General features: G+C 34.5%; 1 protein-coding gene and 3 pseudogenes across 1 annotated transcript; all 4 read left to right on the top strand.

Moving 5' to 3' along the window:
• Positions 1-2,004: 2,004 nt before the first annotated feature.
• LOC123704609 lies at positions 2,005-3,305 on the top strand. Its single transcript, XM_045653005.1, has 3 exons — positions 2,005-2,285; positions 2,432-2,656; positions 2,870-3,305. The coding sequence occupies exons 1-3, from the start codon at positions 2,182-2,184 to the stop codon at positions 3,036-3,038; spliced, it is 498 nt and encodes a 165-aa protein (XP_045508961.1). The 5' UTR covers positions 2,005-2,181; the 3' UTR covers positions 3,039-3,305.
• A 1,598-nt stretch (positions 3,306-4,903) lies between these two features.
• Positions 4,904-5,654, top strand: LOC123704545 (annotated as a pseudogene).
• Positions 5,655-7,476: 1,822 nt separating this feature from the next.
• LOC123704544 lies at positions 7,477-9,094 on the top strand (annotated as a pseudogene).
• Positions 8,886-10,172, top strand: LOC123704543 (annotated as a pseudogene).
• The last annotated feature ends 6,648 nt before the right edge of the window (positions 10,173-16,820 follow it).

Here is a 16,820-nt window from a genome sequence, read left to right as displayed (position 1 = left end):
ATCTCTTAGGTCGACCCCTGATGTATTATTTCTGTCATGTAGCATATAAATAAAGAACTTTTTAAAAAAAAAAGCTAGATTTAGAATGAACTTTAGTTTTTTTTTTATTAATTGATAAATTGTCACTTTTCATAATATTTACCTACACAGATTTACCACTTTGAAAGCTCAGATTTTTTTTGTGGATATCAATTGTAACATGTAATGATTTATTTAGAATAAGAAAACAATGTAGAATACAAGCATACTTTGTTTTGTAGTATAATAACCACAAACAAAAATAAAATAAAACGTGTTATGTTAATGAAGAAAACGACAGATTTGTAAAGATAATATTTATTAACTTAATACCAACATAAAAAAAATCTTATAATTAAGAGTTAAGGACGGTAACATATTCTATGGCAAGAAGTGTTGAGGGACTTCTTCGTAAACAAGAGGACATTTTCGACCGAATAAAAAAGGGCCGAGATGAACTATAAAAAATCTCCTAAATAACGAATTACAGTAAATTATATAAATACGCGGCTCAAAGCGATAGAGAGGTTGTGGATTCATATGTGGAAGGTCACAATGAAATTGTTGTCATGGTCGATAGGACAACAAAAATTGCATTATCGTATTTTGAAAACAACCTATATTCAGAATGCGACAATGCATACACCGATTATAAGTTGATTTTACAAAACGATCTGCAAGCAATCACACCAGATTCGGCGAGCACGAGTACGAGTACAGTCACTATGATGAGTAAATGAACTATGATGAGGCTTGGGCGAGCCGCCAAGTCGCGGCACTGACCACGTACGCGGTGGGGGTGGGTATAAGGCCTGGCTGTTAACCCCTGCCGCCGAAGGTGAATAGTGGCCACCGTTGGGTTTTAGTGGGTATGGCTTCTCGCGAGTCCCACATACCCCCTCACGCAGAAAAACTGCAGAGGGGGATGTGTAAATGCATTTCCCAACGTAAAAAAAAAAGATGTGAAACTGCCGCAGATAAACCTGCCGAAATTTTTTGGGAGCTACGACCAGTGACATGTTTGTGTCACTTATTCACAACAACCCCAACTTGACTGCCATTCAGAAATTACATTATTTGAAGGGTTGCTTGTTGGGAGAAGCCGAGATTCTACTGAAGAACCTAGCTTCCCGGACAAAAAGAGACTAAGGAAAATTTTAAATGAAAAATTAGGTATACTATCAAAAAATGCTTTAAAAAAAGAGATATCTTAATAGAAAAAGAGATTGCTGCATGGGGAGCTCGTTACTTAGGGCAATTAAAAGAAAATGAATATATGGTCCAATACTGTATAATAGATTACCTAAGGCAATGACAGAAATAGGAAGTATAATTAAATTCAAATGTAAATTAAAATACCTTTTAATACAAAAATGTTATTATTGTGTTAGAGACTATATTAATGATAAATCACTCGACATATTTTAATCTTCAGATGTGTAATAACGATTGACTTATAATAATTGTTAAATAACTATTGACTTATTAATGTATACTTATTTTATAAATGTATTTGACTTAAATTTAAAATAATTTTGGACCTTCAGGATAAAATTATTATTTGTTTAGCTTAGTAATTAATATGTATTTGTAATTTCATATGCCTAACAGGCAGGATATGGCGGGACTTATGTTTGTCTAAGATCTGAATTGTACCCATATTCAGCCATATTCATGAATAAAAATATTTGAATTTGAATTTGAAGAACTGGGCGCCGACAAAAAATCGATCACTTATATGGATGAAACGTAGATACACAGCCTACACTGTAAGATGAAGAAGAGATATTGCAATTAATAACAGAAGATCCTAGGCTGAGTGTCAGGCGAATAGCAACTCGACTAGGTTTACCAAAAATGTCGGTATGGAGAGTCCTCAAAAGGGAGCGATTACATCCCAATCATTTTAGGTGAGTGCAGGAGATAAATGAACCGGACTTTTCAAGAAGGTCTGTCTTTGCTTCGAAAGAAGGGAAAACTTATGAAAAAGTTTTCGAATTGATTAAACAAACTTTGCCTGAATGGCGTCCATCGAAATTTACCTTCGATTATGAAATAGGAGTAATAAATGCAGCAGCGAAGATTTTTCCTGATATCAAAATAAATGGATGTAACGTACATTTTCAAAAGAACGTTATCAAAAAAGCGAAATCTTTAAATCTCATGGAACACGAAGAGTCCTCGAACCATGTTAAGCAATGCATAGGCTTGGCGTTTTTGCCAAAACAAGATATTGAAGACGGCTGGCTGCATATAATGGAAAATAGGTATAATATCTTGGTTACTTTCCAAAATGATGTTTGAGTACTTAACTCTAATTATGTGGCAAAAAAGTAAAGAACAACAATATCAGTAAGGACCTGTTAATTTCATTGCTTTACAAGTACGAACGTTTAATAAGTATTTTTTTCAGTTTCGACGATGAAGCTATGACCAAATTCAATGACTATTTTGTCACTCAGTGGCTTGAATATCCAGACCTCATTTGGTGTTGCCATAATGAACGCCATAGAACAACTAACTTGGCGGAATCATGGAATGGCAGATTCAACAAAGTTATTGGAAAAAATCCCAGTTTATTATTGTTTCTGCAAACAATTGGCAACGACACATGTCACTTTGATATAAAACAAGCCAAGTAAGTTGTATTTTTTAAACAATATTTTTAAGCATATAAAATATTTTTAAAAGCAGATATATATTTTTTTACATAATACGAGTACATAGAAGAATTTGAAAATGGATTTGATTTTATTTATTTTGGTAGATATTATTGGCTGTCGCCTTCTATTACAGACGGTTACTGAAAAAAATATAGCTTAACTTAAATAACTGATGATTTTTGTTATAGCTTTCGACTAAAAAGATCACCTATAAATTCAAGAAAAAGAACAAGTATAGAAATCGACCGCCAGATTCAAAAGCTAACAAAAAGTTACGAAAATAAAGCTATCTCCATTGGTGATTTTCTGATTAACATATCAAAGTCAACATTTCGATCAGAACATTTAAAAAAATAGTTTATTTTAATTTTGTTTTTAGCCTATTAAAATGTTTAATACTTTTTCTCGATGTTGATTATTTTTTGTAGTTTATGTTTACAATTTGCGCCTTTTTCTCCATGTTGATTATTTGTAATTAATATATTTGTCTAGTTGGTTGTTGATTATTTTTGTAGTTTATATAAATTTACAATTACTGCCTTTTCTCAATGTTGATTATTTGTAACTAATATTTATGTCTGGATGTTGTTTTTATTTGTAGTTTATAATATTTACAGTAATACTTTTCTGAGATGTGGATTTTTTATATTTTTTTTATTGTTGATTATTGGTAATTAATATTGTTGATTATTTTAAAAATTACATTGCAATTAATATTTCGTTTTACTGTTTGATATTTTTTTATAAATATTTTGAATTAATAAAAGACTGATTTAATATCGCAAACAGACGTTTTATTGATACACTCCTAAAAGTATTTATTTATAGATACACTTTTCTTTTCAGTTGTACCTTCTATTGTCTAACGTAGATCTAAAAGATGGGTACCATAGCGGGACTTTTTGATAGGTATTTTAAGAGGGTGCCATACCGGGACCATACCATAGCGGGACTAACCGAAATTGCAGAAGTGTTTGGACACCAAATTCTGGCATAGAATTTCACAGGCAAGTGTATATTTACGTTATTTACAATATTCCTCAATACTCCTGCATTTACCTGTTTAGAATCATTTCAATAGCAAAAACTGTAAAATTTTGCATCATTTTAGAAAGCAGTCATATTAAATTTGTTACTTTCCTAATACTTTATCATTTTTCAACAAGTTTTCAATAAACAAAATTAACAAGTAATGTCACCATGATGACGAGTTTTTATGGATAGTGAAGATATAAGTTAGATTTATCGACTCCATACCAATTTTTTCTTATTTTTTTGACGAAAACCTACAAGCAGTAATCGTTACTGAGACGAATTAATATGCAGTACAAATGAATCCAAATTTCTCCGATCCCATCAACTCATTGGAACTTCGAAAATACCTTGGCATCTTGATATACACTGGTGTACCATTACCCCAGCATCAGATCCTATTGGACAAGAGGTGTACAAATCCATCCAATTTCAGACACAATGACGGTAAACAGATTCGAAAAGATTCGCCAACTAATACACTTCAACGACAATAGCACCCACCTACCTCCTGACCATCCTAAGCACGACCGATTACATAAAATACGTAGTTCCAGAAACTGTACTGAAAATACGCCAACAAAGATATTCATGTGTTTCGGTCGCGGAACAATATGTTTTTCTATACAGAATACTACACGAATTAACAAAGATATTTGAGATATGTTCTACTGCAAGAAATTCAATGCGCGAGGGTTAATTGACAGTTTATGTGTTAGTTAAGGAATTAATTAGTTATAAGTTGTATTGTATAATATTTAAGAATTTTATGTTAATAAACAGTTTAAAGCTTTGTAAAACCAACAACTTTGTTTACTTTCCAAACAAATTTTTCCTCATTTAACTTCTTCAGTTTTGCTAAATAATTAGTTTAACTAAGTAGTTAAGGTAATGAGTAGATTGGGGAAGAATTGATACTGAACATGGAAAGCCTTTTACCGAGTATTGCTATTCACATCGAACAGTTATAGCCATAAATTTACGCTTAATGACATAGAGGACTTGTTAGTATTGGCTAAGTATGTGCGTGATACTTTTTAATAGTATAAAAGGGAGTTAGTTATAAAATAAACGTTAGTTTGAAAACAACCACTCTTATGAATAGATACTTCACTTCGCTTCTAGTTGTAAGCACTTTTTACAAGTTAATGTGAGAGTCTTTTCTTCTCAACAGAAAACAATCTTCGAAAATGGCGCCCTACTTCCGAAGCAAGAATATCAACGACTTCCTGCGGTTCATGGACGAACCGAATTCACAAGCTCGCATCATAGAAGAATATAACGCAATAGTCACGAAGCAGGAAGAAGAAAGTCGCCATAGACTAAAAAAGAAGTTGGAGATCAACGGCTACTTCTCAAACCTGAAGTTTCCTCTTCAATGTCCTCGGTCCAAAAATCTGGTGATTCCTGGGCAAGTTTCGTCGACGGATATGAAACTAAGCGGAAGTTTATTTGTGCCAAAAATCCAGAAAAGAAAGACTGTGAAATGTTCTGGCAAACGGTGCGGGATAACAAAGTGGTGATTATTGTAATGACGTGCAAGCTAACTGATAAGAGCTATCAATATTGGTCCCCTAAAAAGGCTGTGTTTTAGTAGGTGAAAAGTTTCAGATATTAACTAGGTCGATTATGATCAATTCACACTATACTTTGACTTTGTTATCTCTGACTGCATCTGAACAAAAACCAAAGCAGAAGCGCATGATTTTTCACTATCAATACACCGCTTGGCCAAGAGACAAGTTTCCTCATCAGCCAGATGCATTCATAGAATTTTATCACTTTGTCAACGACATGTATGTTAAGTTAAGAAGCAGAGTACCTAAAAAGAAAATTCCCCCTATCCTGGTCCATTGTCTTGACGGTGTAGGGAGCTCTCCAGTATTTTGTGCGTTTTATATCGGAATGTGTGCGGAATCGCGTCACACGCCGAAGGCATAGCGTGTATTAATTTAGTATTTAAGTAGTTTTAAGTTCATATGGGCCGTAGTTTTTAAGTTATATTAAGACCTTTAACTGTAACTACATTTGTTGCCTGAAATAAAAAAATAAATAAAAAAATAAATAAAATATCTGTATAACGCAATTCAATAGAACAGAAATGCTGTCACTGCCAAATGTAATTAATAAGATGCAAGAACAAAAGCATGGGTCTATTAACCGCTCAGGGGGGTAACCGACACCTTTAGAATTACAATCTTACTATGGGTACGTTTTGTCGCGTTCACAAAATAATCTTACTTATCGGCGCAACGACGTTAAGATAAATATAACTAGCTAAAGTTTATTTTGATTTAGAATAAAATAACAAATAAGGTGATTAATGTTTGTTGAAATAATAATAATTCATTGTAAAAATTCGAGTTGCAACACTTTCTTGTTTTGCTATAAATCCGAACACCCGACGGCGCACAATTCTTATTCCTCCCTGCAGCAGCTAGCAGATCGCCCGCGATACCACGCGGGCTTGATCGCACTGCAGCAGGACACCTCCCGGACACGACACCTCGGACCATTAGGTCCCACCTAGTGCCCCGCCTGTAGTTGCAGGCGGCGTTGCCACCACTGAAAGGGGCCGTCGCGGTCGCCCCGAGCAGTTACCCCGAGGCCTGAAGGCCTGCGTGGATGACCCCGCGATCGAAGACACAATTCATTCACGCACTGGTCGTCGGAGCGTTCGGAGCTCTGTAATACCAACGTGAAATAAAAAGTCAGTAAAAACCTACAAGCGTTTTACTTGAAGTATGAGTGACTACCCTGAAGATGATGGTGACGTCAGCATTGAAAATAGCCTTGGGGCCGTTCTTCCGTCATACTTTATTTTGTACCGGGAGCATTTAAAACATGATTATTCTACGATTGTCTAATGAACGAATGAATTCCGAAGTTTTGTCTATTCTTGCTAGTCAAAGTAAAAATCAAACGTCAAAATTCAAATCACAATTCAGTATTCACAAATGTCATGTGTCTCAGAAGTCACAAAATTTTGATTTTCGCGCGCGGCTTTTTTATTATGTGTATTTTTATATAGTGTTTATGGGTACATAAGTTAAACAAAGTTATCAGTTATCATCAAATTATTATAATATGTATGTTAATTTATGTGTATGTAAACATCAAAATGTTTTACATGAAACATACACCGTTTCATATATTGTTAATTGAAGTTGTTTTTATTTAACTTGCAGTAGATCAATGCGCACGCGAGTCTCAATGCAACAATTGGAGATGTTGTGCGATTTTTTGTCAAGGCATCCTGAAGTGGCCAAAGCGTATAATAAGTCTTTACAGGCAAAAGCCTATGCGTAAAGAAAGTGGACCGAACGTTCTGAAGCTTTGAACTCAGATGGTTTGGGGGCCCACAAAGACTGGAGAGGCTGGTCGAAAGTAAATTACTTATATTATATTTTATATTACTTGATTTCGGCCCGCGTTTTCAAAGAAAAACCCGCATAGTTCCCGTTCCTGTGGGATTTCCGGAATAAAAAGTATCGTGAAAGATAACAAACATTCATGCTCACAAATTTTCGCATTTGCATTGGAAAACATGTCAATGCCGTCTTGAAAACTTAATTTACATTAAAAGTGATTTGTAATGATCAATACATATTTAACTTTAACAATAATTAAACTTCTGTTTTGACAAAATTATCTATAAATCATTTCAGTATTGGGTCGATTATAAAGCAAAACTGAAAATAAAACTTTGGCTTTGCGCGCTTCTCTCACTCAAACTGGAGGAGGGCCTTCCATTGAAAATAAAATGAATGACCTGGAGAAGAGGTTCCTACAAATACTAGGAGAAGATATAGGTCAGGGTCTACCTGGTATCTGTGTGTAAGGTCTATCTATCAATTAATCAAGACAATAAATGTAAACCGTATCTGTGAAATATAATATATAAGTTCTTTTCTTTCAAAAATGCCATTTGATATTGAACTTAGAAATAAGATAGAGTGTAGTTAGATTTTTTATATTTTTTAACGACTTGAAATGATAATTGTAAGCAGAATGTAAGTAGGATTGTAACTAAATTTTTAATTCTTACAAATAATTGAAATGAAAGTGTAAGCGAATCAACAGCGTTTTTTTTTTTTACTTTACTTGAACATATCGATTATTTTTTCTAGAAAAATTTTAGTAGTAAAGCTAGTCAGAAGTATATTTTACATAATAAACAAGAAGTTTAATTCATTACCCATAACCATTAATATGCTAAACCATAAACTCCATCGCAACGTTATTTACATATCTAACGATAGCCAGACGAAAATGACGTAGATGTCAGACTCGTGTTAAGCATTCAAGGGCTCTATAAAAGCTGATTTAGCCATAGAAAAAAGTTTAGTTCGAAACCCATTGCCATCGATAACAGACGCTTCGCAATGAAGGCCTTGGCAATGGAATCCTGTATCTCAAGGACGAGTTCCTACGTTTCATGGAAGACCCAAAATCAAAAGCGCGCATCGTAGAAGAGTATCCATCAAAATTCATGACGGAAGGAGAAGAAATGAAATCTACCTTGAAGCAGAGCGAAGAGGTGCAGATAACAGGCTGCCTGTCTTACCTGCAGTTTCTCTACTATGGTACGCAGCCCAAGAAAAATCAAGCGATCCCGAGAGCGAGCTTCGTTGATGGGTATGATACGAAACATAAGTTTCTTTGTACGAAAAATCCAGCGGAAGAAGACTTCGAAACGTTCTGGCAAACTGTGTGGAGTAACCACGTAGAGATAATCGTGATGATAGGCAAGCTTACTGAGAGCTACCAATGTTGGTCCCCTACTGAGCGTCGATCTGTAGTGAGCGGGAAGTTCAAGATTACGACTCAAAAATCAGTATACCGATTGGCCGAAAGGTAACTTACCTCAGCCAGGATACTTTTTGGATTTTTATTTTATCGTTGACGACATGTATCTAAAGCTAAAGAACATGCAATGCCTCTTAAGAAATTTGCCCCTATACTCGTTCATTGCTTTGATGGTTTGGGAGGCTCGCAAGTATTTTGCGCAATCGATATCTGCACTACGAAGTATGATTTATCAAAAATAGTCTGTGTCACATGTCGTTGAAAGAGTGAGAGATCAAAGGCCCGGGTCTATTAACTCCCCAGACCTTTATGCTTTATGTTATGAAATAATGAAGGGTTCTGTTTGAAGGGTTTAATCGAATTATGTGTTGTCTTAAAAATAAGGTATTGTTAGACGTAACTTTTGATTTAATAGTTTTGTGGATGAATAGTAATTGTCAATATAGCTGTCACTGTTACCTGTCAGAACATGCTTAGCTGTCGAATACTATAAATTGCCGCTTTCTTTTGACTCGTGGCGCAATCGTACGGATCGTGCCTAGGGGCTCGGACGTTGTTTATACGACATTTGACCCAACTACCTTCACTTTGCTAATAGTCGTTGACTTGCTGCGTTTTGTTATCAACTACCTACATCGAATACGAAGCTGTGTGGAATCTCAGTACATTCTTGTTACATTCAAACTAATATTTAACCCGGTCTCGCGTGTTATTTATTATAGTATATTATTATTTTAAGTGTGCATTTCTTTTAAGAATTATCTTTGTTTTCTCGAAATATAATGATGCGCTAAACATTTTTTTTCTAATTAATTACTTAGAGAGTAATTAGGAGATGTTTACTAACACTTTTGAGACTGAATGTATCAATTGCTGCATGTTATGTAACATAATTACTATTTGAAAAAATGATAATAAAGAAAGTTGCATATCGAATCATTTATTTTATTACACATTAAATCCTTAATTATTGAATGAATATATATTTTTGTGCAAGAATCAACCATCTGTAATTTCGAGGATAATAATTGTTCGGTATCTCAACTGCTCTAACCTGCAAAAATATTCATTGAGTTCAGATGTCATTGAACTAAGTACAATATATTTCGGGGTTACAAACATGCTTTTAACATAACTGGAAAGATAATAGTAATGGTTAATAACGAATTCGAAGGACCAGAACAAAATCATTACATAGTTGGAGATAGCGTACTTTTAACTAACAATAAGTATGAAGGAGATGTCGAAATTCATGAAGTAGCGGGATATGAAGTCACTGCATTCAACAATGTATATGAAGGTAGATACAGAGTCAATCAGGAACTAATATACCGGTTATTGATAACGAATCTAAAGGAAGTCCGTTTGATGTCGTACTTGAGGAAAATGACCCGAACTTTATGCATCGTTTGTATCCTAACGATCTGTCAAATTCTGAAACTGGAGCTGATTGTGAAACTGAATCATATCAAAAAACAAACAAAATACTCTTTAGGCAAAATGAGTCCACAAACATTGGTCTCTTGGCCTATAAACCTTACCGGATTTATACAAGATGTGAAGTTTGGATCAAAAATTAATCGTCCTCCAAATGCTAATATCATTTAAAAATTCGAAGGATTAATTGATGAGCGTTTTTCGCTAATTTAATGTTTCACAGACATCAAAATATTATTTGTTAAGTCAATCAGTATCAATTTGATTTATTGATAAATACAACGTTTACCTCTATAGCTATCCGTACAATGGCTCACCCTAGGTTGGATTTGACCCCTGGCAGTTTTTTCATAAATTGTCAGAGCTCGATTCCGAGCCGCCTGTATCTTGATCAGGTTTTCTATAGTTTTCCTGTTCACTGTACTCTGAAGCGGGGCACAGGCGAATGCCGGTACAGGGATAATTTTGAATGGCCTATAATTATAATATTGAATTAATTGAATTAACAAACGACACGTTCTGAATTTAAAATATTTTTTTCCGAGAAATTAGACATATATTTTTTCGGTATCTCAACTGCTCTAACCTGCAAAAATATTCATTGAGTTCAGATGTCATTGAACTAAGTAATGTCAAGGTTATGATAGACTCCGACAAATCATTAACGCGCCGACAATTATTCTAAGAAACAATAGATTTCGGGGTAACAAACATGCTTTTAACATAACTGGAAAGAAAATAGTAATGGTTAATAACTCATTCCGCGGTTCAGAACAAAATCATTACATAGTTGGAGATGAGGTAATTTTAGATAGTAATACATATCAAGGCCATTTACAAATTCTTGGAGTAGCGGGATATAAAGTCACTGCATTCCACAATATATATGATGGTAGGGGCAGAGTCAATCAATATACAGGGACTAGTATACTCCTCTCGCCGCAATCGCCTCTGACCGAAATTTACGTAAGTTGGATATTTGTTCCAATTCAAAATATATTTCTGATAATTTACCCGTAGTTAGTTGCCATATGATTATTTCAGCATAACGTCACTGGAAAACCACATATTGATTAGGTTGAACTAAATTACCTACCGCCATATACTGTTTCGAAAAGAATTTGACAAAGAATAATGTTGTTCTTATTTAAAATATATGTTTAATAAGTTCGAATGGTCATGTGCGTACCGAGAGCCGTATAAATTGCGACTTATCTCACGACGTACATAGTACAACAGCGGAAGTTTTGATGTTCAGACGTGTTTACATCATCGAATCAAGAATTTATTCTTTGCAATAATGAATACCAATCCCGATGCTACTTATAATGGATCTGCCGGATTTTCGGCCCGATTCAAGCACGAGGATTTCATCAAGACGTTGGCTTCTGAATTTGCCACCGTTTTCTCTGTACCAATAACCGGAGCTTGTGAAAACTTCATGAAGCCTACAAACCAGAACCAAAATCGATTCAAGCAATGGATATTGCTTGAATCGATTTTATTTTATTTATTGGGATGACTCCCGTGTGGTTTTATCTCAGACCAACGATGGCGCGGACTACATCAACGCCAATTATATAAGTGGATTTGACCTACATAAAAAATTCATAGCTACCGAGCACCCGGTGGAGAAAACCTTGAACAATTTTTGGACCATGGTGTGGCAAGAGAACACCCGTGTGGTCGTGATGCTCACTAGCGCCGAAGAAGAGTTACGAACAAGCAAGATACGGTATTTTCCTTACAATCAAGATGACACAATTTATCATGGAATGCATTCAAAACCATCCTCTCCGATTCAGAATTATACACGACGTGTTTGCAATTCAAAATGAGCGATACAGAAATAGGAACATTTCACGAATATGCGAACAAGGAGGAAGCTCCGGTCGTTCGTTCAAAGGGTTCATCTTCTTCGTGTGTAACCACGGCGACGACCACATCCACGTCGTCCACGACTGTGCCTACAACGGAAACAGTTGTAGATGCCAACGTATCAAAGAAATCAGAGCAGAATGCGGGAACCCCAGACTTAATCGAAGACTTCTTCGGTCTGCAGAATGTACAAGCGAACATTGGCTCAATCTCGAAATCTGTTTTGAAACATGCGAACGGCAAGCAATACATATTGAAATCGCCGGGAGAATGTGGTCTCACTGTCGTAAAACTAGAGACTTATCCATTCGCCAAAATATGCGGCTTAGACAAGAAAAATTGGTGGAAACACGCGGAGACGAAGATGGTGTTCTTGACGAATTCCAATGTAGATCCAATACAGATGCAACTCAACAAACTTCAGAATTCAGTAATGAAGGAAGTAACAAAACTAAACAGAATAACAAAGGAAGTAAAGGAGATCAATTATTGGAATTCTTTTGGCGGTTTCCAACATCGCCAATAAATAATTTATTTACTAATGCTGTGTGGTTCAATTTGAAATGGAAATATTTACCATTGAATCATACACATATTAAAACGGTGCAACGTACATTCCGAAGGCAATTGTGTGACATGAATATTATAGATTTTATTAATAAGTTTAAAGATAGTGAGTCTTTATTTTATAATTGATAAAATAAAGACGTGTACGATTGTACGTGATGTTGATGATTACTATTATCAGATCAATCTTTACGAATTGCTATTGAATTATTATTGTTTCAATTTTGTAATAATGCTGATCGTGTTAAGGAATTTTTAATTAATTTATATAATATTTCAGATCGTGTAATACCTAAAAAAATGTATGTTTATTTTGAGTCAACCTAATGCTGGTAAAAATTATTTTTTTGATGCGGTGATTCATTTTTTAAACGAAAGTTGAAATACGAATGCTTTAAATTATTTAGTTATATCTAATTATAATAATTTTTTCTTTACAGATAGTCCAGTGTCACGGCGACTACTCAGGAGCTCTGTTAGGAGCCGAAATATATCTGATCTCAGGACTCGCCAAAGAGTTGACCCGTCTTGGATCGTTGATATGGAAAATAGAAGGATCGACGCGAAGCAGAAGCTGGTAGATGCAATGATGATAATTGCAGAGGCTAGGAGGGACGAGTTAGATATATCGCGCAGACAGCTAGCCCTTACAGAGACTCTGGCTCAGGCGCTGCGCGAACTGACCAATGTATTAAAAAATTGTTTAGAAAATAAATAACATTGTTTGTGTTATCATTATTTTAATTCCAAATTCATTCTTAGACATGACTCATACATAGACATGTTTATTGCATCACACAATCACACAACAAAAATAGAAAGGTTCAGTACACAAGATAATCATTATATTTATAATCTAAATTCTAAACTAAGCAATCTTCTAATAATCTAAAAATTGTAAATCTAAAAATAAGTAACCAGAAAAAAATTATTTTATTAATTAAATGCTGGCAAAACTCACTTGATCAAGGAGTGTGAAAAAATGATAGTCCTTGTCACGGTGGATCTAATTTACAAATGTAAGAGCAAGCAAGGCCATGATGAGAGGGATGCCGAAAATTTCACAAAATGGCTAAATGAAAAACTGCTACCAAACCTTCCGCGAAATGGTATTGCTGTAATGGACAATGCTACCTACCTAAGTAATGTATTAAAAGAACGTAAATATTAATAACGAGAATTAAAATTGTATTTTTTAAACAACCTGTATGTGAACACGGTATAATTGTCTTACACTTGACGCTAGCACATGAGCGCGCTGTGTATCGAATTTGTCGTGGTTAGCTTTTATTGCATGCCGGGCAAATCTGTGTTTTCGGTTTTTGGCATATCAATTTATCTATAACATGTATTTTTCTTTTTATTAAAACATAAAAAATAAGTAAATGGACAAACCCCAACAATGGCCTCCCGTAAAGACGTGATGCAAAACTGGTTAAACCAAAAAGAACTATTTTTTGATAGTTCAAAATCCTCCACCAAAAAATACGATGTGCAAATGGCCACGAAGTATTGCGACTGCCTCTTTATAAGTGTGAACTGAATCCCATAGAATACGTGTGGAATTTAATGGAGCAGAAAGTCGTGGCAAAGCATGTTAACCAATCTGAAAATATGATTGAGGGATGAACCCGTGAAGTGATTCAGTCAATAACCGCCGCGCCGCCGACTGGAAGAAAGAAGTCAATCACGTTTGTCAAATCAATATTGGGAAAGAGACACTTGAAGAATTACAAAGGCAATTAATTATAAATGTTGATATTGGGGAAACATTTACAGAGAATACAGAAATACTATACCTAGTCTCATTAAAATTATAGGCCAATTGTTTTCACGATCTCAATTTGTCGTTTAAGCAACCCTCCAAAGACACATGCAACACATGCGATGACAGGTCCTATATATGCAAAAATTAAAATCGCAAACGGAAACAAAAAATAAATTTAGAAGCTGAATTATCTGAACATCAAGATCAAGCTGAAAAACGTGCTGATAAAGAGAATGCCAGAGCAGAATTTTCAGTAAAGGCATTTACATTTGACCTGTAGCAATGCTTGCCAACACCATATTTAAAAACGTCCACCTCGTTTTATAAAAGACAACTATGGTCCTTTAACGTGACTATACATGTTTGGCAAGTAATGAAGAAACATGCTACATGTGGGACGAGACTATAGGAGCTCTCGAGGAGCAAATCAAATTGCGTCATTCTTGTGGCACTTTTGCTATAGTCTACCACCACAAGTGGAAGAAGTCACTTTTTATTCGATTTTTTATTCGGAAGAAGTCACTTTTTAACGAATAACCACGGGACCAAAGAGTAAAGTAATAAAGGGGAAGAAGAGAGCTATCTTGCGGATTTTTTTGGCATACAAATTTAAAGCGCCATCTATACTTTGTAACCAGAAACTAATTTATTTATTTGAAAACTACACAGCTTACAGTTGAGTTAATCTACTTATATCTATGATACAATACGCCAATTACGAGTTTTACAATTATTGCATAATGCATGCTATGTTCCTACCTACCTATAGTTTATGTAGCACCATACTTATAGATTTTGAAATAATTTTGCCTGTTTTTAACTCCGGTCACTAAACTGACCCTTAAACCCATAAAGTCAAAATATTCTACAGTTAATTTGAGGGTTTAATTGCCAGGAAGGGCTCCGGAATTAAAAAACAGACAATAGTTTTGTAACTATTTCAAATTAACAACAAAATTAAATAGTTAAGGAAATTATTTCTCATGAGTTATTTTATTATTTAGTTGTAATGCACTCTATACCACCATTGAAGTGTTAAGTAAGTCTGCGAAATTGTATTCAAACAATAGTTCATCAACTCATCACTGAGAAAAGTAAATAAAAGATCTTTGTAGTTTTTATGTTTTGTTCTTGTTATGCCGGTATTTATTAAAATATGCTTGAGCAGCAAGTTTTGTGTCGTCATCATCATTATATGTAATTTTACCGCTTAAAATCCGATTCACCGATCTACAGTGCCCAGTGTGAAAATAGTTTATTTAAGAAAAATGAAATAATAAATGATGAAAAACAACTTTTAACCCTGAACAAAAATTACAGCATTTGAGATTGCTTTAAAAGCACCTAGTGATTTTCTGTATAACATAGTGAAACAAGGATTGATAATTACAGCGAAGTGTTTCCAACTATAAAGCATAAGCTAAATATTAAAAAAACATTATGAAATGAGATCACACGGCACACAATAGAATGTAAAGAAGAGCGTAAAGAACATTTACTATTTATTATAGACAAACTAATAACTATAAAAATTCATGATTATTGTAAATCCGAAAAGCGAAAAATTAAAGAACAATCTTTATATAAAATCAGAATTTTAAAACATAAATCAATTTACACTACAATTTTACACTGTAAAGGGTGTAAAAATTCTTTTATGACAAATCCGCAAACCATAATCACGGACAATAAATTCTGAGCAATATAAATCGAAACTTGCAATATGCAATAGCTCATGTAGTTCGGCCACACAGAACCCACACGGTCTGGACAAACAACACCTCGTCGTGCCAGACGGACACGCCCACAGGCTTACACATACGGACCAGGCTGCAGAAAACTTTCTCCAAGCAGAGGAATTTTGGAGAAATTTTAAATTCGAACAACATAAAGACTACATGAGCATTGAGCATGCGAAGAGAACAGAATCGAATTAGAGAAACAGAAATTCCGACTCAAAGGCAAGTTATAGGATTTAGGGTTGTTGATATACTTGATAAGTTATTAAGGTCGTAGATTAAGTAAAAATTGTAATTTATTTAAATAAATTATTTTTTTAAAAGTAATCTCGACCCAGTTATTTTACTGGCGCCAAACTTAGGGGCCTAACAAGTGAATTAAAAGTAAATACATAGTAATTGCAAAAAATTCACGAAATCTATTAAGGTTGAAAGTTAGGCAACTCACAAATAAATAAGTGAAAATACGAAGTTCGAGGGAGGAAATGAACAAGGAGGTTGTGCCTACCAATATATTGTTTATCTATGTCAGAGATTGCGTTACCATATTTGGATTCGAAACCGATCTGCGAATCTTAATATTATGGTATCCAGCGGCCAGTCGCTAACCAACCAACCAAATGTAATCACGTCTCAAAATAATCAATGTAATATCATTTATATATGTAAAGAATCTTCTGGGCTATTGATTATCTGTGACGTGTGTTTGACATTTAAAAGTGATTTGATTATCTGTGACGTGTGTTTGACATTTAAAAGTGATTTGAGGCTCTGTATCATAGATTGTCGATGGCTTTTGTTTTTTTGGAAAAGGGATTAAAGGCTTTAAATGTTGTTTTTTTATTACAACAAAAAAAACAACAATAATATATATATTCTTCTAATTGCCTATTCATTCCACAATAACCA

Source organism: Colias croceus, chromosome 30 (genome assembly GCF_905220415.1).
Source record: "Colias croceus chromosome 30, ilColCroc2.1".
NCBI lineage: Eukaryota > Metazoa > Arthropoda > Insecta > Lepidoptera > Pieridae > Colias > Colias croceus.
Note: the sequence above shows the minus strand (reverse complement) of the source record. Positions and strands in the feature narration are given on the sequence as shown.

Bases quoted from the DNA above. Each gene is read 5' to 3' on its own strand.
- LOC123704609 (XM_045653005.1), top strand. From the start codon at position 2,182: ATGGAACACGAAGAGTCCTCGAACCATGTTAAGCAATGCATAGGCTTG. The intron at 2,286-2,431 runs GTATAATATCTT...TATTTTTTTCAG, and splicing joins CTGCATATAATGGAAAATAG to TTTCGACGATGAAGCTATGA. The intron at 2,657-2,869 runs GTAAGTTGTATT...TTTTTGTTATAG, and splicing joins TTTGATATAAAACAAGCCAA to CTTTCGACTAAAAAGATCAC.